Raw genomic sequence first — 25240 nt, 5'->3', positions numbered from 1 at the left:
AGGTTGATTGTTTTTCGTGTTTATTGTGTAGGTTATAGATATTTCTGTCTGTTTATTGTGTTTTTGTTTTTTTTGTGCCTTTTCTACTTTTTTCTAATTCTGTAGTGTATGCTACACTTTCCTCTGCTGCTGTAACAAGTAAATTTCCCAGTGGTGGGATGAATAAAGTATATCTAATCTAATCTAATAAAATAAAATACAGACACAATATAAATGATGTTAGTGAAGTAAAATAAAGTAAAGTATAGGGAACATATTGATGTGTTTACACAGCTGGAAAGCATACACACAGCAGATGTATACATACAACATGTTGCATATCCTCTGGAAAAGGTATTCAAGCTGTAGGATCATCAGTCAATGTGATGTGAGTCCAAAACAAGTCCCAGACTGGTGTCTTGATCTTATTCATCCTGTTAAGCATAACTTCACATGAAGCTGTTTTGACCATGATGTTTATCCACTCTTTTAGTTCAGGGGGTTTAGGTGTTTTCCACAGTTTCAGTATTACCCTGGCAGCCGTTGTCCTGCCATGATTACAGAGAATTCTCTACTTGATATGTTTTGTATTTGGCTTCTGCAGGAGAATATCGATCATCACATATCTCTTCAATCAAGGCCTGACACAGGCTGAAATAGCTTTATGCCTTGTTATAGATAATGTACACATTAGTATGCGTCAAGGCTTCAGCTTTATCGGAGGCGCAATCTAACTGAGCCTGATGTCGTCATAAATACCCTGAAAATCAAAACTGACTATCTGGATTTCAGACTCAGTAATTTTTTGAAATGTTTTGAGTTTTGAGACAAAACAAGAACAAATACAAATACTGCTCCTCTGACATTGCTACACTAAATGATGTTTCCTGCAATGATTTAATACACCAGACTATCGTTTTGTTTTCTCGAGATCTTGAATTAATTATCTCGTTATCACGGGGAAACGGGTGGAATAAAATGTATATATGTATGTATGACCCTTTAGGGCTTCCGTACTAAAGGCCATTTTTTATTTAACTTTTACAGCCCAAAACATGTAAAAACAAAGAGATAATTAATTTCATTATTATATTTGAAATATATATACACTCAATGATGATGGTTTAATCATTTTATATTGATGTTTTGTTGGTATTTTTTGGGGCCCCTGTCAGTCGTGGGCCCCTGAACAGAGTACCTAAGTCTTTCTGGCATCAGTAGCTTTATTTTTAACCCAACCCCCCTAAACGGAAGTGTTGTAGTTCAGTTGTAGTCCGCTTGACACTGTTGGGAAAAGCACCGTGGCTGAAAACTTTCGGGAAAATGGAAAAAGTAACAGGCGTAAAGACTTTATCCGTGCATCCGCTGGCGAGATAAGGGACGACAGCGATGGATCTGTGTGTTTTCTCCCCGAGGCGGGTCTCGAACTGACAATGGTGTCGAAGGAGGAAAAAAACGCAGATTTTAACGCATTTCCATTGAACGCATATTTACCCATGGAGAAAGGAGCAAGTCGGGAGTCATGAGCACAGGTTTGTTTCGTGGGGGAGCTAAACTTAACTTCAAATCCTGCTGTGCAAGCAGCCCATTGTGGTCAGCTGGAAGTTAATCTAAAGTTTACTCGCAGGATTTGACACTAAATCATTTTTCTGTTTTATAACGGACTCTCTCTGTTTTTATTTTTTTTACTCAGCCACCAGTTAATTACAGTTTTTCTTAATAACAGCTTCCAAACATATATATAAAAGAAGACAGGCTTCAATTTGAGTGAAAGCAAAAAAAAAAAAAAAAACATAACTCACAATGAAAACTGTTTTCCGTTTGATATCACAGCTCCTGTTTGCAGCTGGATAGGGGGGTTAAATCCTTTGTCTTAAAAACATCTGTCCTCGCTGTTTGATGCAACAAGTCGGCTTGCAGTGTTATCTCGTATAAAAGCTTTTTGTTTTTGCTTTAATAAAGGTGAATTCGTGTCAGCAAACTGGACACATGCCATGCTGTTTTTCTTTTTTTAAGGATTTGTTGTCGTGTTTTTTAGTCCAGATACCTGAAAGTGAAAGGCCAAAATCCGCTTGAAAAACATCAAATCGCTTATTTTTGAGTCTTTTTAAACACCGATGATATAGTTTATTAACTTTTCTAGCATCGTGAGCATGCACTTTTAAATTCGGCTTACAGATAAACAACAAAGTAAGAGCTGGATGAAGTTTTTAGGCTGTTTCTTTCAGCTCTTCACCGCCATCCATGGTGACTTTTGATCAACATTTATGTGAACCACTTCTTAAAGTTCAAATATTCCAATAACACATGTATGCCGAATTAAAAAGCGACCCTGGTTAATAAGTATAAAGCGTTAACTAATGTCCTACCGCTTAGTTTTAATTGTTTTTAAGCGCATTGATTGTACACTTTGTCGTTTTTTGAACCGACCTCCGCGCCAGGCTCTGTCCCCTCTCTCAGAGCAGCGTGTCTCGGGGAGGCTGAGCGGTTTTTTGGTCGTTGGCCTTTTCGGAAACATCCGCTCGATGACTCCACTTCTCGTGGTGTCGGCCAGCCAAGAGTTTTTCAGCCAGTTAGAGCGGAAAATGTGGCCTACAATCTCAATTCACAGATTTTTATTAGTGTTTTTTTATTAAATCTTTATTTCATCTCAGTGAGAATGACACAAACTTGAAATATATTTAGTCTAACTAGTCTTTAAAAGGTCCAGTGTGTAAGATTTAACAGTATCTATTGACAGAAATGGAATATAATATTCATTACTATGTTTTCATTCTCAAAAAAATAAGAATTGTTATGTTTACGTTACCTCAGAATGAGAGGTAGAGGCGAGGGGTCTTCAACTGCTAGATTTCACTAAATCTTACACACTAGACCTTTTAAACTATGCATGCATGGAGGCATGTTCAACTGCCATTTTTCTACAGTAGCCCAGAACAGACAAACCAAACACTGCTTTTTATGTTTTCCCTTACATGCTCAGAAGAAGAGGGTGAGGCGTGGGGGAAGAGCATTCAGTCGGTTGCAGTTTGCGACTTCGCTGCTAGGTGCCGCTAAATCCTACACACTGGATCTTTTTTTTTTTTAATTCATAAAATTGAATTTGGACAAGAAGTAGTGGCATGCCGAGCATTCTCAAGGGCAGGGAGGAGGGTACAAATTAAATTGTGAGTCTGAATTGAATAATCCAGTTTTACTTGTGGAGATGCGAGCGCTTCAGTGAAAGGAGCAGATGTTTTGCCATTTTGAAAGAGTTTGTTGAAGTTATAGATCCTAATGTTAATCCCGCAGCCCTCGGTTCTTCCCCTCTGACCCTAAAAGTGACCTCTTGACCCGAGTCGAGCTACACAACCACAGCTTGCAGCTGTCGGTGCTTATGTTGAAGGAGGGGTGGATGGGTGGGTGAAGCATGCGTCTGTGGGTTGTGCTGATGCTGCATGATTCATTTTCAAAAGGAAGTGTGAGTAAATGATGGTTTTCTGTAAATCCTTCCTCTTCTTTACGTGCAGGTGTGAAGAAGCCTCCATTAGCTCCCAAACCTAAACTCCCCACCACCACCACCACCACCAAACCTTCACCCCCACCCATCGCCCCCAAACCGGGTCTCCTCTCCCAGTCTTCGGTCGTCTCTCTCTCCCAACCTTCCCCTGCTACCCTCAAGAGGACAAAACCGGCTGTTGCCCCCAAACCGTGCATTCCCAAGTCCGCCGCCTCGTCTCCTCCTGTTTCACCTCCGCCACCCAAACCCAGCGAACCCCTCATCGTATCTCAGGAATCGGAGGAGGCTTTAGGCGACAGCCTCTCGCTTCTCAACTCCAGAAATGGGATTTTATCAGAGGCGAACAACAAACGAGAGTCGGATTACATCATTCCCACCTGCTCCTGCGGGATCGAGGACTCGTCCCAGTGCCAGCATCTGGAAAACGGAAATACGGCCGAGATCGGGAGCGATTTGCACCAAGAGCTGTTGCAGAATGGGATTTCTACGTCGGGGACGAGGGCACAGGAGAAAGCGGAACAGCGGGAGGAGAAGGGTGAAGGTGGAGGGACGAGCAGAAAGCCCAGGGATAAACCTCAAAGACAGAGACACCTGGAGAGGGTATCGGTAAACAGAGAGGCGCAGAGGGAGACTGTCAAACATCAGGAAAGTGCTGCAGCTGAGCCTGATATTTCAAAAGCGGATGTACAGACTGAGGCCCAAAACTCAGATTTAACAGACTCGGCCTGTGATGTTGCAGGCAGCATCATTTTCTCTCCTCATGAGTCCTCTGCAGAATCCTTCCCGGTCAAATGCAAAGCATCCCCCCCTAGGTTACACCCCGATCTGCAGGTACCTGCTGCCCCCAGTAAGCCTCTCCCGGTCCCTCACCCACGCAAACATAAAAAGCCAGCCCTGGTGAGGCAGGATTGCGTGGAGGGCAGCGCCCAGGATCATGTGGCTGTGGCGGAGGAATCGAAAGAGATGCGAGAGGCTGAGGGGAGTCTAGCCGGTCTGTCTCTCAGGTCAGAGGGCGAGGAGCTCAGACAGGACGCATGCGATGACCCGTTAACACAGAAAGACTCAGGTTTAGGAGATGATGAGACCGACGCTCCCGTCCCTCCTCCTCGGCAGACCTCCCTTTCGCCTCGCCTTCACAGAACAATGCCCACCTCTCTTAACAAAAACACCTCCCACTCCTTACTCCTGCTCTCGCAACCTGACTCGACGAGCCACAAGAAAGAGGGCGGGGAGCATCGGGTGGAGGAGGATGAGGAGGACGGGTACGGTGACTTTGAGCGCTACCCGATCACTCACAGCCTCCCCAAGCAGATCAAACTGGGATGTCACCCTCCGCTGGCCAACGCGAGGAAAGCCTTCTCCGCCGAGGATCAGCAGTCCCCGAGAGCGCCGCCCAGAAAACCTCAAAGACACAGCCTGCCAGCGCCCCCTCCGCCCTCCATCTGCCCTCCCGCGCCTCCGCACGCCAACACCCCGATGAGGGAGCTGCCCGCGCCTCCTCAGGAGAAAACAGCCTGGCGCTTCACCCGACCCTGCGTGACCTTCTTCAGCCGCCAGATACCCACCAGGAGCAGCGTGCCGCCAAAGAGCCGAGCTCCAGCTCTGGGGGGCAAGCAGAGGGCGCAATCCTTCTCCGCGGCCGACCTCGCGACCCGGGCGGACTCTCAAAAGAGGAGCCTCTCCTTCCGGAAGCTGCTGGAGCTCAGGCTGTCTGTGAAGATGCTGCCAAAGCTGCTGGCCAAGGGAGGCCAGTCTCTGGACTGCACCAGCGTGGAAGAGTCAAACCGGGGGCAGAAAAGCCTGGAGAGGCCCAAGAGCTGCATAGGGGCGGGCGATATTTGCGGAGAAGGTGTGGAGGAATCGGTGGAGTATGAGAACGTTCCTCTGTATGAGGAGATCCCGGAGTACATGAACCTGCCGTTTCACAGCGCCAGGCTGGGCTGGCCACATGACCCGGATGCAGACGACTCGGACATCTACGAGGTGCAGGATCCCTACCACAGATACCAGGACCACGAGTACGAGAGGTACGAGAGTATTTCACTTCAGGATTATATACATGGCACCAAAAAAATAAGTTATCTCAAGACCGATTCAGATGTTTCAACCTAATCCATATTTCCCATTTTCCTGTACTGTATCTAACCACTGACTCTGATTCTGAGGGTTCATATTTCAGTGGAGGTAAAATGATCGGATCAGGAGTACCGCGTTTGTAACTCTTGAACTGGTTTCATTCAGGATTCAACAATAAATTGAAAAACTCTCCATCTGCGTGGAGCTACTGTAGCTGAATAGTGTCGGCCTTTCTGTATTTTAACGTGTTATTCTGGTGGTAATATATTCTGCGGTGGTACATGGTGTAAAACAGTCACATAAAACATTAAAAAGTAGCAGATTATTATATTTAGGAAGCTGAAAATTGATTTTTTTTGCTTCCTAAACCATTAAAAATCATAAAAACAGTTGGTGGTCATTTAGCAGCATCAGATGTCGTATGTGAAGATGATTTATGGTCTCAGTCCCAGTTAAGCTCAGGAAAAAAAGACATTTTTATACCCTGAACAATGGCTGCTTGTGTTTTTTGAGCCTGAGGTGGATCTAGGCTTCGAGATCCAGGACCTGCTGTACAACACTTAACCCCCGCTGCTGCAGCCCTGTAATTTCAGCTGACCCGTAGCTTCACTGTGGGAACCCGCCGTGCGCGACAGGTTGCGCAGGTGACATTAGTGGTTTGTATTTACAAGAGTGTGAAAGTCAGCCTTTGAGCCAGTGGCACTGAATTTGAATAGAACATTGATGTGCTGCAGGTCAGCCTGTTTTCCTGTGGGTTATTTTCAGTGGCCAGGGCAGGAAATGTCTGAGAATCGCAGAAACGCCACACAGCTCTCTAGAACAGGGAAAATAAACCTCCAGCAACCACCGGCCTCCTCCTCCTCCTCCTCCTCCTCCTCCTCCTCCTCAGGCTGCCCGCCCTCGCACTGTGTTTAGCCTCTTCCTAACCTCATCACTCCTTTTTTTTTCTCTCCTCTGTGTCTCTGTGAGAAGATCTGAAGTGAACTAAATCATCTTTTTATATCGCACGCGGCAGTTTGCAGAGCACTATACATAGAAGGAAAACAAACGATTTAAGTTAAAGATGAAAATAGTGACCCCGTCGCTCTAAAGGACATTGAACATAACAGGTATGAATACATAAATTACAATCTCGGGTTAAGAAGTCTGACATGATATATCGTGGGAGTCGAGAAATATATCCGCCTCCAGCTAAACCAGTTACTAACTTGCTGTTTAACGGCGTTGTCGATCCGGTTATCTCTTGGCTTTGAGCAGTGGAGTTAATGGACATGAATTATTAATTCATATATTTCCAAAGAATCACCTCTGTAGTGAAGTATGGAGAATGGATGCCGTATGCGTGACGTCGCCCACAGGTTTGGCTGCTGCTATGTTTGGTAGTCTGGCTAATCTAAAAGCTGGCAAAGACATGGATCATCATTCATCACTGAATGACGCCTGCTTGCTCAAACAAACCTTTAACGGCACCTACCTGTCAGTCAAAGCGGCCACGGCTTAATATAAGTTGAACAGGTGACTTCTATAAGTTCTATAGAGAGCAAAACTGTTTTTTGTACCAGGCTGTAAACATGTTTATTTCTGCTGTGAAGTTGTGACATTTGAACATGGGGACTTATGGAGACTGACTCACTTCTGGAGCCAGCCTCAAGTGGACGTTTGAGGAACTGCAGTTTTTGCAGCCACCTGATTAATTAATTTAGTTTATAAAGGTAACATCTTAGAAAAATAAATATAAGATATTCAAGTTAGAAACAATAAAGTTTTTTTAAAACAGTATTAATTTATATATTTTTGGCCACTTGGGGCAATAGAACAACATTTAAAGACAACATTTGTCACGTAGCTGCTTATTTACTCACCCAGCAGACGCTGAACTACATTAGCATTCATTAGGAGTCGTTATTCTGGCCACCCTGGAGGGAAATATCTGACACTTTAGCTTATTCTGGCCACCCTGGAGGGAAATATCTGACACTTTAGCTGCTAAATGCGCCACTATGTTCACCCACTTGCCGCTTAACTGTCTCTAAGATGAGTAAGTAGGGCTGGGTATCGTTTAAAAAAATTCGATACCAGTACCCTTAAAGCGGTACTGATACCAACTGAGTATTTATTCGATACTTTTTTCAGCTTGATTTGATATTAATCATGCGAAAAGAAAGCAATCGGTTACGTAAGCGTCACCGGCATCTCGTAATAATAATAACCAGCCAACTGCGCACGGCTTGAACCCTCTTTACCGCCATAAAAACTACTGATGGACCAATCACACGGCGCATTGAATGGAAGAACGCTTGTGGTGATTGGCTGCGAGCAAAAACAATAGAAACAGTAGTTTTTTTTCTTGATCTGGGTATAAAAAGAACCGATTGCAAGTATCGTCTGACAGGCGCAGTTTCGATACTACTTGGTACCGGGTTGTACCGATACCCAGCCCTATGAGTAAGACCCAAAACATTAGAGATGCAGGCTTTAAGACCAAAACAATGAGCTGAAAGGTGCTAAAACACGCCGTAGAGCTAATTCTCTGTGGGTCTGTTGCCCTTTTTTACGTTGCATATAATAATTTGATCCATTGTTAGTATAAAAATATTAGTTTAGAGCAGCTTTAAGAATATAAACAGGTGAATTATTGGTATTTCGGTCAGGAAATAACACAAACAATCGGTTGTCAGCTAGTTAGAAAACAAGTTATTAAGATCAATCTGTTCTTGATCGTAGGCCCAGACTGTTGTGATGAGGAGTCCGTGGGGAAGCGGAGGTGACGACGGCGTTAAAATCGTCCGTTTTAAAAACAAATTAAGACGTACCCTGCTTCTTAATTCAGTCTGGAATGCAGAGTGGTTACCGGGCGGGGGGAGTTTGAGAGGAGAAGCAGGGAGCGAGTGAATCTGCAGTGTTTCCCAGGCATCTGAGCCTGTTAAGTTTATGTAAGTAGCCTCAAGCTGTAAACAAGTGGCGCTCTGTGCCTAACCCAGTGTGTTGGAATGCTCCGCTATAGAGAGAGAAAGAAGTTGAGGGAGAGTGACGGTGTGTGTTAAGATTTAGGTGAAAGAGACTGTCGGGAGGGCACGTAAGAAAAACAAGGAAGTGGAGAGAGTGGGCTATTGCTGATGAGAGTGAAAGGAAATGTGAGAATTTTTGGAGACCCGCAGTCCTTTCCTATCTAATATTTATTCTGCCAAGGTATCTACAAAGCTCTGCAAAGCCTCCACACAGCAGCAGCAGCAGCAGCAAAGAGGGGAAATCGAAACACATTAAAGCCTCCTGTTCATCAATCTTTGAAATCAGACAGCTTCACTCTTCAGTACAGACGCCGAGAGCCAGATCAAAACATTAGTGACACACAAAAGCATGTTGCTGCTTGTACCGACCTGGCAGACAACACGTTTTATGTTTCAAGCCAACATGTTGTTTTGTTGTTAGAAATTCAGGTTTTAATCGCTTTTAGCTTAATTAGCAGAGAAACTCTAGTGGATATACCTAAAACATAATGATGACTAGGACTGGGCACTGAAATCAATATTACAATAAGAGTATAGATACTGTATCACAATGAGGTGTGTGTATCACAAAAGTACCATGACAAATGAATGGCTTGGTGCACACTAGCTCTGTTTAACATAAACAACGGTCAGTGAACGCATCAACGTACAAAAGTTAGTGAACGCATCAATGTACAAAAGTCAGTGAACGCATCAACCTTTAAAAAGCTTCAGTTGGTACAACAGTCAGTGAACGCATCAATGTACAACGGTCAGTGAACGCATCAACGTACAAAAGTCAGTGAACGCATCAACGTACAAAAGTCAGTGAAAGCATCAATGTACAAAAGTCAGTGAAAGCATCAATGTACAACAGTCAGTGAACGCATCAACGTACAAAAGTCAGTGAACGCATCAATGTACAACAGTCAGTGAACGCATCAACGTTCAAAAGCTTCAGTACATACAGCAGTCAGTGAACGCATCAACGTACAAAAGTCAGTGAACGCATCAACGTACAAAAGTCAGTGAACACATCAACGTACAAAAGTCAGTGAACACATCGATGTACAAAAGTCAGTGAACGCATCAACATTCAAAAGCTCATATAAACCTCAATACAAAGTCATTGTACTGTAGTATATATAATTACTATTTTTACTTTGAACTCTTCTTTAAAGCTCCAAAGTTCAGGTGTGGAAATGATCCCTGTTGGTACAGATGTTGTCACAGAGTAATGAATATTTTCCTCTGAATGAGTCTTGACTGACTCATCTGCTTCTTATGGGTAAAGACTGTGTGAAGTTTGTTCATCAGGTCTTACATGTGACGATATTTAATCTGTGTTTATCCAGGGAGGGTTTTCTTTCCTCGAACACTCATGCTCCTCTCAGGCCCTGCCCTGCTTCTCATTCACACATTTTAACATTCCCCTTTGAAGCAAGACTGAATTCTGCTCTGTGTAATTTAATCTCTTCTCTTACTGTCGCTCCGTCTCTGTTTATTGTGTCGAATGTGTGTTTTGGCGAGCAGCGGCTGGCTGAGGCAGGACGTCCACTCTGAAGAGGAGGAGGAGGAGATCCACAGTTCAGACGAAGAGGACAACAGCTCCACCTCCAGCAAGGAGAACCTGGACGAGGCAGACCGTCAGGTAATCACCTCCCTGTAAAGTGTGAGGGCACTCCAGCCATTGAGCAGTGATCATATAACAATATACACAAAAAAATGTGTTTTTATCTGGTTGAACGTCCTTGTTTGTATATAGTTTCTTTTTTTTATGGCAGCTCAGTCCTTGAAGACTTTTTAGAAGTGCGCAGAAAATTAAATGTCGACTTTATTCTTTCGAAATCGGACGGTAACTTAAAAAGAAATAGCCGAAAACAAACACAAAAGAACACACTGTTGCACTTATATTTCAAAAATGAATCATATTAGGGCTTGAATGAACAATTATTCTTTATTGTTGATTAATCTGACAGTTTGTTTGTGCATAAAATGGCAAGAAATCGTGAAAAACGCCACATAAATTTGACATCTTCAAATAATTTTTCTCTGACCAAGAATGCAAAGTTAAAATATATAAAAGTAACAGACAAAAGCTCCAACACAGCAGCAACATAACGCTTATACACGACAACTGCATCGGTAATTGTAATGTAATCATGCAAAAGGTAAAAGATAAAAGTAAAACCTGCTCAAACAAGCCATCTGTAACAACATGCTCTTAATCCTGCATAACTTTAATCCTTAATATAATGTGAACAGGTGAGTTGTATATAAATTCACCCTCAGTACAGTTGTCATGAACGGGGAAATAAGCTATAGAGACCAAAACTGTTTTTTGTACCAGGCTGTAAACATGTTTATTTCTGCTGTGAAGTTGGACATTTGAACATGGGGACTTATGGAGACTGACTCACTTCTGGAGCCAGCCTCAAGTGGACGTTTGAGGAACTGCAGTTTTTGGCACACCTTTTGAGCTTTTGAGGATTGTTTACTTTTTATATTTTAGGTAAATTTTGCTCATCATACTCACTTAAAGGTCCCGTCTGTCAGATACAGAGGGCTGTATTTACAGAATATAATGTGCATAACTCTGTTTTGATTCGTGTGTTGGTACTTTGATAGTTTTTTGAGCATTACGTGGCCGCCGTAGTTTCTCCTCCACGCTCCTTTGAGTAACATTTTAATGGAGTGTTTTTATACTGTGGTACTTCTACTTTTACTTGAGTAACAGCTCTGAATAATGTATGTAGCTACAGTACGTTGTATCTTTGTGTATCGATGCTTCAGTGCAAACGTTTCCAGCTGTTTAGGCTTGTGAACCAAAGAATGCCGTCTTGCATTTGTCTAAAGGGTAATGAGAGTTTAAGATTAAGAGTTTTTAGAGTAAAATTTAAAGAATCCAATCAAACAATCTTGTCCAATAGAAATGTTTTTACCTTTCACCGTTGCTTTCATGTGGCTGCTTTTATTAAAGCTTCAAACGTGTGGAAAACGCTACAGAAACGTTACTCAGAGAGGCATGATGCCAACACGTCACAGAGCAGATTACAATGATGTCTCGTTTTACTGACTGAACTGTCACTGCTGGAGATTGAGCGGACGTCTGCTGCCAAGTGTGTTCACTGCCTGCCTCAGCTTTCCATAAGACAGTGTGTGTGTGTGTGTGTGTTTGTGTGCTGAAGAGGGGGGATGGTGAGCAAACACAGAAGGGTTACAGGTTCAGGAATAGCTCTCTCAATAACTACAAGAGTTGACCCTCTCCATGATACTGTCAGCGCCTGTGTCCGATGCCACTCAAAGCTCTGGGGTATCACAAATCCAGGCTCCGACTGGACCGGTAGGGACATTTTCGGTCAAGCGGGGGCCAAGGCCGCTGTCCAAATTAAGTCACAGAGAGACCGCCCCATTACCATTCAACAACACACACCATCAGGCAGAGGAGAGAGAGGGAGAGAGGGACAGGGAGAGGGGGGAAGAGAAAGATCGGTGCTCTACTTTTTCAGGCCCGATCGAGCTGTTGTTCGGAGGGCTGCAAACTCAATCCTGATGGTTCTACCGAGCGAAACGGTGCATCATGGTGATTTGCAGTGAGCCCGTGAGTGATCAGTGGACCAGTGTTTTTTTTGGTTAAAGTCAGTCGACGGTAGCGCTTTCTGTAGTTTTTAAACAAGTGTCTCTCTCTTCTCTTTCAGCAGGAGGATGAGATGAAGAGGAAGAAGGTGGTGCACATCGCCCAGGAGATAATGAGCTCCGAGAAAGTGTGAGTGGGTTTACATCACCGCCAGAGTCCAGTCTGTGTTTTTATGCTCGTGACTGACGTATTTCTGCTCTGTCATCAGGTTTGTGGACGTCCTCAAGCTTCTTCACATAGTAAGTGTCTCATTCGCTCAAAGGGAACATTTCTGCCCAGCATAATAAATCATACTGTATGTTTTGTTACCCGCAAAGACGCTGTGATTGTTTTGAATGGCGATCAAAGCTTCTTTTTTTTTCCCCTCCATAGGGATGGACATGAATTAATGAGGTCTTGGCCCGTGTCATCCTCTCTCGGGCGAGTTAGAGAATAATGCAGTTGTTTCACAAGCTGAGGGCTTTTTTTTATAAAGTTGCTGCGTTGGAGGGTTTGTGGTTTGCCGGGGGCGGCAGTGGGCAGGTAAAAAACCCTCACGGCCACAAGTAGGCAGACGTCTGCTTTGATCGGTCCCATTATGGGGAACGCTTGTCGAGCAAAATAGTGAGTGTGTGTGTTTTTGTGCAGAGAGAAAGAAAGCATGAGTAAGTTAAAGAGTTTGTGTTCAGTTAAAGTTTGGTATGATAATGATAATTTCATGTTGAATGGGTGGTTTCAAACAGGAAACATGATACTCCCAACAGAGACAAGGTTTGTCAATAACATGTATATTAGATTACAGTTTATAGACGTTTACAGGGAGCTGTTGCCCAGAATTTGTGCAATTTGTCCGTACAGTTTATTTAATAGACAATTGCTTTTGTCCATTTGTTTTTTCTCGCCAGCAGCCAAACATAGTTTAAAGAGATTCATTTACATTTATTCTTTTGTCCAAAGCGACTTACAAAAAGGGAAATAATCAAGGTACAGTATGACAAGGACAAATCAAGTGACAGTTGTAGAGAGGGATGGATTTAGCATGTCCAGTTGTTGGTAGTGTTGCAGACGAGGTCCTTTTCTGAAGGATATGGGTCTTCAGGAGGTATAGTGGGTGACCTGATCCGGTAAAACCTGGCAGGACGTTCCACCAACAGGGGGAATAACAGACGAGGAAAGTCTGGATTGCCCTGAGCGTACGGGTGGCAGAGAGACGAGGAAAGTCTGGATTGCCCTGAGCGTACGGGTGGCAGAGCCAGGCGGTGGTGGGTGAAGGAGCTCGGTGGCTACTTTGTAGTCAGCATTGGAGCTCGCTGAGCAGCCCTGTGCTGTTGTTTCATCTGGACGTTCTCCACGTTTAATGAACCTTTCTTACAAATATTTTCAGTATCTCTTTATTATTTTGTTAAGAAAATTATGTGGACGTATCTACATTTACTTTCATTAGGATTATTTAGTAGGAGCCCACCATATCTGGCAATAATTCTACATTTACCGTGATGGCAAATTATTTTCTACTAGGTTTCCCTGACGAGCACAAGCCTGCGATACGCGCTCTTTAAAGAAATGTCCTAACTCACCCGTCATGTCGCATGCTGGACTAACAGGAACCATGTGACGTTTGCTTGTTGACATGACGGGAGCGAAATCAGGCCGGCCTCGTGACTTCTAATGTCACTTTTTTGTGAGTTATCCCTGTGCTGCTGTCGAACAGACTGCCGTGTAGACTTTTTAATGTAAACAACAGCAGCATCTGTTGGTTCTGCCTTTGTTTACATACTGTATATGTCAAGGACAGACCCAGGTGAGCGAGTTCATGCGACGGGGGTCCACCTGTCGGCGCGTGGCTTTAGTGGAACTGCTGTAGGATTTGTTTTAAAACGTCCTGTGGGTGGGAGTAGGACGGGGCGGGGGGGTGGGAGTAGGTCGAGGCGTGGAGCTCTGTCCAAGAAACGAGGTCAGATCGCATTCTTCCCTCGCGGCGGACGGCCTGGCCACGCAGCAGCTGCTTCCTCAGGCCATAGAGACGACCTCTAGACACACACACATACCTTAGATAATCCTGGTGTGTGTGTGTGTGTGTGTGTGTGTGTGCGCATACTTGTGGCGAGTCATTCACCGACGTGTTTACATTTTTTAAAGTTGGTTTATTTGTGACCAAAGTCCACCGCGCTTGTTTTTCAGTTTACCTGAAGGACTGCTGAAGCCTGAAAATGGCTTTTTTTCTTTTTCCCCAGGAGCTCAAGTGGTTGTTATAATAGTGTATGATACATTAACACATCATGATACACAGGTTATTATTATTATTAAACCCTTTCAGATGATCCAGAACACGGCGGCACACCCAAAAAATCACATGTTACTCGGCTACCTGTGGCAGCCTGCATTCAATTCAAATCTTTTATCCATGTGTTACCTCCTCCAATGAACGACGCCTGGCTCTGCCACCCGTACGCTCAGGGCGATCCAAACTTTTCTCGTTGTGGAACGTCCTGCCAGGTCAGGGTAGGAACCGGTGCTGGAACCGGTCTAGTCAAATACGGTTTCAGGTTTGTACATGTGTGTTGATGAGCTTGTCTTGTTTTGTTGTTGTTGTTGAAAACTAGACCAGAAAAGTTCAGTGTGGCGTGGCGTGACAAAGACGGCCTGCGGTAAAGTTGTTGATATTTTTTCAAATGTTCGTGTGTGTACTAGATGTATTGATGATCTGCTAGTTATACGTCACACTGCCTTTTAAGGAAAATATTACTTAACGCACCAAAATATGTCGTTCAGAAACAAGATGCACCATCTATGAGATCTATAAGTGGGTGTGTGTGTGGGAGCACATATTACCCAGGACATTGGGCTCCTGCGTGGGCTCCCTGCTTCCTTCCAGGTGGATGTGTGTGTTGGCACGCTGCATAAAGTAAAGAGTGCTGACTCAGCTCTGTGTGTGTGTGTGTGTGTGTGTGTGTGTGTGTGTGTGTGTGTCTGTGTGTGTGTGTCTGTGTGTGTTGTAAAATCAGCGCAGAGGTGTGGAGGGGGCAGTTTATGAGGTCATAACCAGGTGTTCCTGCTGTAATACATTATGTTGTCATGTGTCACCCCACCCTGTACCAGCTGTGTGTGTGTGTGTGTGTCTGTGTGTAATGACAATATCATTCGCCCTCTGTGTCTCTTCAGGACTTTCGGGATGCTGTTGCCAAGGCAACCCGTCAGAACGGGAAGCCGGTGGTGGACGAGCGGATCCTCAGTCAGATCCTGTATTACCTGCCGCAGCTGTACCAGCTGAACAGAGACCTGCTGAGGGAGCTGGAGGAGAGAGTGGCACACTGGTAAAATATTTATAGGTTTCAGTCTCACTGCTATTTTTGTAGATCTGTACGATCTGGAAGCACAGTAATGCGCCGGGGGATCTTATGATGTGTGTTACATCTTGGCAGCATTTAAAAAGTACGCTGAATTAGTTCTTGGCAGTTCTTTTATGTATCGTACTCATAGATGTACCAACAACATTTAAAAATATGATAATTCCCATGGCATAAAAGAGGATTTATGGACGTTTTCATGATGGACATTGGCTACAACAACACCCTCGGGAAGTCACACCCAGTCTAAATCTTCATGTATCAGGAAACAACTTATTATTTCGCTGATGAACCGGCTTTATCGATGCCGGTGCTCCCTCGCTCTCATTCACTGTCTCAGTTGCTCGACCACAGCTCGCTCTTTCTTTCGCCAAAAAAAACATCGGACACAAACCAAATTTTGTGTCACTATTTTGCAGCGGAAATTGTGAAACTCAGATTTAGAAGCTGGGTACATGAAATAAAACAAAGCCCAGAACACAACAGGTAGAGTATCAGAGTGTAGTCCGTGAATCCACCTGGATAGTCTCTCTAAATCTTCACATATATTCACATTAGTTATCAAAAACAGATCACATATAATATCCTGAATCCAGATTCATGGACAGACCTGTTTTTTATGTGCTTCGGAGTCGTGTGAAGTTAAGTCAAACAGCAAGATGAGGCTATCTTGGCTCCATTGTTGAGTGTCTGTAGGATCAAATAACATAATCACGATCCCAGAGGCATCCAGTAATTGAGTGAAACTAAGCCGGGGTGAGGGGCTGCTGTCTGAAGGGAGGTTTGAAAACCACTTATATTTCTAGATGTAGTGAAGTAAAGGATGCGCATTTCTTTCATGAACATTTAAAAATGGGATAGTTCAGGTGAGCTCTATATAAATTCACCCTCAGTACAGTTGTCATGAATGGGGAAATTAGCTACAGAGACCAAAACTGTTTTTTGTACCAGGCTGTAAACATGTTTATTTCTGCTGTGAAGTTGTGACATTTGAACATGGGGACTTACGGAGACTGACTCACTTCTGGGGCCAGCCTCAGGTGGACGTTTGAGGAACTGCAGTTTTTGGCACTTCCGCAATTGGCTTCACTTAACGGACACGGGTGGGGGGGTTGCCGCTTTCTGTCACATGAGTTGATCAGCAGACAAATCATCAGGATCACGTTCATGAACTATCTTAGTAGTGTCTCTTCCTCTGCAGCTCTCCCACGCACACCTCACAGTTTGGAAACCTCTAATTAAAACATTTCTAAGGTCGTTTCTAAAATCATCATCCAAACTGTCTGTTGTGTGAGTCAGATGTTTGATTTTTTTTTTAATTGCTGTCATTTTGCTGTTTTACAGTGCAATTAACTGTTTTAATGGACAGTTTGGGTTCATTCAAATAGGTGTTTTACCTACTTTGAGTTGAACTGGAGGTTTGTTTACAACCTCTCGGATCATTTTAGTTCTCACTCTGCTGCTCTACTCCACAGATTAAAAAAAAGACAAAAATATGGTTATAAAGTTTCAAAAATGATGTAATTTTCATCTTAAAATATATCAATAGATGAACAACTTCTGTCCGTCTGCTTACAGGAGCGATCACCAGAGACTGTCGGACATCTTCGTCCAGAAGGGTCCTTACCTGAAGATGTACTCCACCTACATCCGCCAGTTTGACAACAACGTGGCGCTGTTGGACGAACAGTGCAGGAAAAACACCGCGTTCTCCGCCGTGGTCAAAGAGTTTGAGGTAGAGCCGCACGTAGGGTTGTGTGTTTGTTTTTTAGTGTGTGTTTTTGTTTGTGTTATCTGTTGTTACTTCACTATCTTCCATCTTCCCCTTCTGCTTTTTTTAAAATTCTTTAATTCGACCTGAATTAGATTTTTTGTCGTTTTCTTGCCAAAAACATAATGACGCTCAGCTGCCTGCCTGAGTCGTCTTTATCAGCAGCACATATCAAAACACTGTACCCGTTATCTAAAGCAGACGATCGGCAGCTTCAGTGTCTACATTCTGTTCATTCTCAGATGAGTCCGAGATGTGCCAGCCTGGCTCTGAAACACTACCTGCTGAAACCAGTGCAGAGGATCCCTCAGTACCAGCTGCTGCTCACAGGTACGAAAACACCCTGACGCACACTCACACCTCGCTCTGGTCTGATGTCGAGCCAGGTCGAGGCTTTATTGAATCACGGTGCTCTTTTTACCGGACTGAGGTCAGGTCTGTCTTGTTTTGGCACCATACTGGCACCCAGTGGACAGACATCAAAATGCTTTGAGGCATAAAACCTTCAACATGGGTGGATTGTAACTAACATCCTGTACAAGTTTGACATACTTGTACCAGTACATTTCTTTTTTTTTTTTTTACCTCTCTGCACATTTCACGACTAGTGGGCGTTACTAGTTGAATTCAAAAGATTATTGTAGTGTTTTTGTCCCCCATATAGAAAATATAGGAAACATAAAAAAACAACGGCCACGACAACAATAAATAATGTGCATGTAAAGGAGAACAAAAGCCTTCTAAACTTATTTTATACAAAGAAGCTGAATGCTCCAAAGTATGTTAATAATAAAGTATAATATACAGTAAAAAAAGAAGAAATAATTGCAGAAATAATAGATTACTTCATTGATCCCTGAAGGGAAATTCTTGAGTTATAGCCACAGTTACATGTATTACAACAGGCATAAGGTATATGCATAGGTTAGATAAGTTTAAAGTGACTACAGTATAAATACAAGTCAAATAACACATTTTAATAAATAACAACATATGTCAGTCTTTTTAAAGTGAGGTATGTGGCAATCTCCTTCAGCTCTAACTTTACAGAGGGCATTAGTATATTTCTACAACTTTTTATTTTGGCTGATAAACCGGCTTTATCGATGCCGGCGCTCCCTCGCTCTCATTCACTGTCTTAGTCGCTCGACCACAGCTCGCTCTTTCTTTCGCATAAAACATCAGGACAGAAACCAAATTTTGTGTCACTATTTTGCAGCGGAAATTGTGAGTCAGAATCAGATTTATAAGCTGGGTACATGAAATAAACAAAGCCAGAACACAACAGGTAGAGTATCAGAGTTGAAGTCCGTGAATCCACCTAGATAGTCTCAGTTTCAGAGACACTTCAGGCTGACTGTGGAGAAGTTTGACGTGATGTTCGGTTGCGTTTTTCCAAAAGATGTTCCGTCCACAATGTCAGGCTTCTACTTTTGGAAAAGTAAAAGATGAGTACTTCTTTCAAAATTGATCATCAAAGCAGGAATAAAGTTTTTCTTGTTTGTTTTGCAGATTATCTGAAGAACCTCCCAGAAGACTCTGAGGATTACAAAGACACACAAGGTTAGACGAAGGGTTCACACATGGGGACGATCATTTGTGCTGTACACGATGAGAAACATTAATGTTTCATCTTTTTCTGTCCGCATAGCCGCCCTCAGCATCGTGAAAGAAGTGGCCAACCACGCTAACGATATCATGAAACAAGGGGTGAGACCTTTCTCTACGTAAAAAGCTTTATGTTTCCTCGACTTAACCCTGGTGTTCCTGCTCACCTCTCTCTCTCTGACGTCGTGTTTCAGGACAACTTCCAGAAGCTGATGCACATTCAGTACAGCCTCAACGGTCACCACGAGATCGTTCAGCCGGGCAGGGTGAGTCAGTCCGGTCCCGTAAAATCTCACCTGAATCCGAGTTCAGATCGTGGTTAGAGTTTTCACACTGGTGTGAATCCTCTCTGAAGCAAAGTTGACCAAATATGACACAGCAACTTTCGTATGTTACTTAGTCAGCGGGTCCGTTTTGTATGTTCGTGTTTTCAGGTGTTTCTGAAGGAGGGCACTCTGATGAAGCTGTCCAGGAAAGTCATGCAGCCACGGATGTTTTTTCTGGTGAGTGACTCATGGTAAATGATTATATTAATTTAAATTACCTGTCAGATTTTATTTGTATGCCTTCAATCTGTCCGTGTTTTATCGATTCAGTTCAACGATGCACTCATGTACACCACTCCGGTCCAGTCTGGCCAGTATAAACTCAACAGTGTCCTCTCTCTGGCCGGGATGAAGGTTAGACACATTTCTTTCTTTCTGACTTCTGATGTCTCTCGTGTTGATTTATTTTTAATATTTGAGTCTATGCATTTTTTATTACAGCTCCGTTTTATCTGTTTGCTGCCTTATGTAATGCTGCCTTTGATTGCCAGTCCTATAAATGTGCCCGTCGTGCATTATTGATGCAGTTTCACACATTTCCCCTGATGCTTGTCTGTCATTTATGGATTCATGTTGTGTTTTGCAGGTGAGTAAACCCAGTCAGGAGGCCTATCAGAACGAGCTGAACATCGAAAGCGTCGAGCGCTCTTTCATCCTGTCGGCCAGGTCGGCGACCACAGCATCAGATTTTTGCACATCCTGAGACGTGAATATTTGAGTTTGCTTATAGTTTGGATGCATTTTGTGCTCGCAGCTCGGCTACAGAGAGAGACGAGTGGCTGGAGGCCATCGCCAAGGCCATAGACGACTACACGAAGAAGAAAATAACCTTCATATCAAGTCGAAGTCAGGAGGAGGTAAAGCGATCGATCTGTGCGGGGTGTGTGTTCGAGTGTTTTTAAGAATAAACCCACCCTTAACGTTTTCTCCACTCAGGCTGAGGGCGTCGTCGACAGCGGCGCCCCGTTAGGTTCAAAAGCTCCCATCTGGATCCCAGACCTGAGGGCCACCATGTGCATGATCTGTACCTGCGAGTTCACCCTCACCTGGAGGAGGCATCACTGTCGCGCCTGTGGCAAGGTCCGTACCTCTTTAAGACTACTTCTGCTCCAACAACACGTCAAGCCCCGCTTCTCATCGCTTGTTGTACATGTGTGTTGCTGTAGGTGGTGTGTCAGGCGTGCTCTGCCAATAAGTACTACCTGGAGTACTTGAAGAACCAGCCGGCACGCGTGTGTGATCACTGCTTTGCCAAGCTGCAGGAGAACAGTAAGTGAACCATGATTTCTGTTATTAAAAACACAAAGCTGCAGACAGATGGAAATACTCATGAGAGCACCAAATGTGGATGAATCCACCGCTGAAAATAGTCCCCAAAAAATGGACCGTCCATCCATTTCGTTAGACGTCCTTCTACCCAGCGATGCTTTTCAGCTCCTCCCGGAGGAGATGTTCCTAGACTAAATTGGAATTTAAGAGCTTTGCCTTCCTCCTCTTCACCACATCGGTCCAGTATGGCACCAGCCCCCCAGTCCATCTCACAAACAAGACCTCGAGATACTTGAACTCCCTCGCTTTGGGACAGCGACTCGCTCCCAAACCGGAGGGACATCCCACCATAGCCTCAGTTAGCTCCATCAGACCGTAACCTTCGGGCGATTTGCAGTCGAGTTTGAAGCGGCCGGGATGAGAGTCAGCACCTCCAAGTCTGAAGAAGCGGACCAATTCCTCCTATTTAAGTAACGTTTGATTAGAAACTACCGTGTGCAACAGTTTGAGGGAATTATTTAGTCTTTTAAAACATGAAAAACTGAATATTTGTGACCTGTTTTTAAAAAATTTGATTGTGGAGGAACACATTGTCGGTTTTGGACTTTTCGTGGAATTTGGTAGAACCACATGGCGTTTATCTGTTTGTTACATTTTTGTTTTCCAGGTGACCGTTGCGCCTCAACGTCAGTTTCTCCGATCAAATCTGGAGCGTTCTCCTTCACGAGAAAACAGAAGAAGATTCCTGCTGCACTAAAAGAGGCGAGGAACTTAAATGAACACTTCATGGGCTGAATTTATGAGATTGTGTGTGAAGCAACTTATTTTATTTTTCTCATGTTGTTTGTTTCCAGGTTTCAGCCAACACGGAGAACTCCTCCATGAGCGGCTACTTAAACAGGTCAAAAGGCAACAAGAAGCAGTGGAAGAGGCTGTGGTTTGTCATCAAGAACAAAGTCCTGTACACCTACGCCGCCAGTGAGGTACTCAGCCTGCGTCATACCCTTTAATTTATTCAACCCTGTGTACTTTCTCTACCTTCTGGTTGAATAATCGTTTACTCCTTTTCAGGATGTTGCGGCGTTGGAGAGTCAGCCCTTGCTCGGGTTTTTCCTGAGGGAGGAGAAGAACGGGCCGGCTCAGAAGCTGCAGTTCAAGCTGTATCACAAAAATACGCTGTTTTACATCTTTAAAGCTGACGACATCCCCACCGCACAGAGGTAACTCAACAAAGACAACGATTTAACTCAGACGATTTCAATTCAAAAGCCAGAACACAACAGGTAGAGTGTCAGAGTCCATGAATCCACCTGGATAGTCTCAGTTTCCGAGACAGTTCAGGCTGACTGTGGAAGATTTGTCCGGTCTGATTGGCGGCCGCAGCGTGACGTCAAGCTGTGTTTTTACCAAAAGTTGGATCCAGCTCAACTTCTCTGTTGCAGCTGGCGGCCAAAACAAACGACCCAAAACTGCGTTTTCACCGCAGAACTGGTTCCCGTCTGAATGTGGCGGACTCTGCCACTGACTATAAAAGCTACAGTACCGTACAGAGAGATAATTACTGAATATAAAAGCCTTAAATGGCTGAAAAATATCCATAAATCATATAAAAATCTGTGTTTAAATTCATGAATATCTTCTGGATTCTAATTGTGGGATTATGTTGAAGTATTTTAACGTGTTTGTCCGCGTTGTTTCTAATTTTTTGCTTTGTATTGTCTTTTCAGATGGATCGAAGCCTTCCAAGAGGCCATGATTCTCGAACAGTAACTCGATTTTGCAGCAAAGCGAAGTCGAAGTATCACAGCCCCGGAGCCAGTTGATAGACAACTTACGACCCCCGATCGATGTCAGGTCGAGGGGTCACCAGCTCAGGAAGGAAAACTCCGGATTGGACTGTTAAACAGAAAAAACCCACTGCAGAGCGCCACGTATTCCCCTCCCGAGAACTGGATTCTGCTCCTCTAAAACACATTTCTCTACTGATGCTCAGCGGTGCTGGCTGAGGTCACGGTTAACGGTTTGTCGCAGCTGTGGGTCAAAGGTCAAGTCCAGAAGCAAGTGTGTGGAAGTGAGACAGAAACAGTTGTCAGGAATATTTAAAGCCCTCGGAAATCCAAGGAAGTCTGGGAATCATTTTGAACTGCAGACGGATGAAGGAATTACTTCTGCGCGACGCGAGATAGACGGGATCGTCCGCCTGCGTTCGGGCATATTGGGTCTCGTAGTTTAAAATCTAAAGATAGATCAATCATAAAATATTCTAAAAATCTGTGTCGCTCAGAGTTTAAAGATGTAACAAGGTGGGATTTTACTGTGAAAATCCAGCTTCTGCAACGAAACAGGAAGTTCTGGAAGTTCTGCTCTTTTAGGTCGATCTCTCTGGTTAAGAGATTTTTACTCCTGTATCTTTTTAAATTTAACAAACAAAACGTGGCTTTTAAATAAATAGAATTTAAACAAAAACAGCATCCTGGAGAAAACTGGAAACATCCTGAATATTGTAGATATTTTTCATACAGTTTTTTTTAAAGTGTGTTTAGCCCCATTAGAAATGGTTAATGGGTAAAAAAAACAAAAACTGTATATGGACATGAAAGAGCAACATTGACCTTTTTTTTTTTTTTATATCAAAGCCAAGAGCTAATATTTATAAAATAGGAAGATTTATTGTTTGAAAAAGCACAGGCTGCCACTTATTTTGGGAGTCGGGGGGGTCGGGGAGGGAAATATTTTTCCATCCAAACGTAATCTTTTAAATTTAAAAGATCTTTGCTTACAGAAAAAGGAGCTTTTTTTTTTTTTTTTCAAATGTATGAGCAAATACTGTGGAAAGTATTCATGAACTATATTTCTGAGGAAATGCTCAAAAGGAAGAAAATTGAATTTTTTGCAGACGTTGTGCCTTTTTTTTTTTTTTTTTTTAAATATATCTCCAGTTCTGAGATAAATCGCAATAATATAGGTGCTCTGTTTAAAACTCTTCACTAAATAAGGACAGATTAAAAGCATGACTACTCACTTTTATAGCCAGGGTACTCTGGGGTTTGTAGTTTTAAAACAGTACTTCTTCAGGTCTTGGTTAAAGTTGCCGTTTGTTGCACTACCCCGTCAGGGCGAAATGAGTTCACAGTCGAAGAAACCCAAATGTTACTTTTATATTTGAGTGAAGGAATAATACTGTCAGTAGAGCTCTCAGATTTGGGCTAGTCTGGTGTGAAAATGCTAGTCAGGAGCTACCAAACATGCATTTCTTCACTGATTGTACATTAACATTTGTAAGCATCTACTCTATCAGAGTTAGAGTCTCCTATAAGCAATGATTCTAAACTGTCAGGCAACAGTTTTTAATAAAAATATATATAAATATGCATCGTGTCCTCCTGTGTTCATTTCCTCCGCTGTCACTGTTTTAATTGCAGAGTGCAGACAGACCCATGTGGGAGGCAGCAGATCAGCTGTCCGACGTCTCTCTCAGCGCGGCGATCAAAGCGTTTGTTTGAGAGATGAGATTTTCTAATTATGTTTTTTCTGGTTTATGCTCTATTTCCTCATCCGACTCCCTGAGCTGTGACACTGCACCGTGTTACAGACGACCTCTTGGGGGGAGTCGATGGATGTTTGCTTTGTCTTTTTAATAAAAAACACGAGTTCAAGTCTGTGTCAGGACACATCGGCTGAATCCTCCCAGGGCTGTTTGCTGAATCTGCAGATTTGATGTGAAGGATCTGAAACGGTGAAACAGCTGCTGCTCTTTAATCTGATAACTTTAATGTCCTGGAATTGATTGTGATTGTTTAACTTTAAATCTGTTACATATTTGACTGCAGACAAATGCACATACACACAGAATATAAATTGTAAATAATCATTTAAGTCATTAAAATGTAAAATATTCTGTACACTGAACAAAATTGTTGCATCGTACATATATATTTTTTAGTACTTAATTTTTTATCTTATATTCTTTTATTCTTTACTGAATGTTTGCTATGCACCAAAAACACCAAGACACATTCCTTGTATGTGAAAGCCTACTTTGAAATTCACCTGATTCTATTTTTGACCTGTTACTTTGCAAATTTAGATTATTAATACAATGGCAGCTGTGGTTGCCAGAACTTTACTGTAACAAATACAGTATAAATGTTCCCTAATACTACGGTAAAAGGATATTAGTACTGTTGATTTTATGTTTAGAGTTGGTGTTTTAAAATGTCTAATGACAGTAAAAGACCTTAAAATATTATATGAAAATAATATCAAATATTACAGTGTTTTCCTGTATAATTAAGTCTCTGATATAAAATACTACTCAGTGTTTTCCTGTATAATTAAGTCTCTGATATAAAATACTACTCTCTTCTGTATTATACAGCATTTTAAAGGGAATTTCGCCATTAAATACGGCAACTACAAAAATCTTTAGAGTTATTTTTATGGTAAAAACCTGGCAGCTGTGGTTACCGGAAGTTTACCGTAGTACCAGTATATTTACCGTATATTTATAAATTAGGTATTTTAGTAACATTACAGTAAAAGAATATTAGTACTGTTTGGCACTGTTTTGAAAATATATGAATGCCATATAAATAGGAAGGAAATCAATTACATTTAAATAAAAGTTTTGAAATCATCATTTTTAAACAACAACATCCAACAGTTAAAACATCCTAAACATATGGCAGTAATGAAAATAATAGTTAAAATATTAATAATACTAAAAAGGACAAAAATAAATGAATAATTAAATAAATAATAA

The 25240-nt window shown here is 42.8% G+C and overlaps 1 protein-coding gene across 1 annotated transcript; it reads left to right on the top strand.

The window, feature by feature from the left end:
- The first annotated feature begins 1251 nt into the window (after positions 1-1251).
- Positions 1252-23849, top strand: fgd6 (FYVE, RhoGEF and PH domain containing 6). The gene is made up of 21 exons (XM_019278438.2): positions 1252-1511; positions 3489-5505; positions 10075-10192; positions 12240-12307; positions 12387-12417; positions 15320-15471; positions 17083-17239; positions 17518-17605; positions 18788-18838; positions 18927-18985; positions 19078-19149; positions 19318-19386; positions 19480-19563; positions 19796-19875; positions 19964-20066; positions 20146-20289; positions 20376-20478; positions 21146-21240; positions 21333-21461; positions 21550-21698; positions 22206-23849. Exons 1-21 carry the CDS (start codon positions 1502-1504, stop codon positions 22246-22248), a joined length of 3822 nt encoding a protein of 1273 aa, XP_019133983.2. The 5' UTR covers positions 1252-1501; the 3' UTR covers positions 22249-23849.
- The last annotated feature ends 1391 nt before the right edge of the window (positions 23850-25240 follow it).

The sequence above is a fragment of the Larimichthys crocea genome, chromosome XX (genome assembly GCF_000972845.2).
Source record: "Larimichthys crocea isolate SSNF chromosome XX, L_crocea_2.0, whole genome shotgun sequence".
Classification (NCBI taxonomy): domain Eukaryota; kingdom Metazoa; phylum Chordata; class Actinopteri; family Sciaenidae; genus Larimichthys; species Larimichthys crocea.
This window is presented reverse-complemented; position numbering and strand designations above follow the sequence as displayed.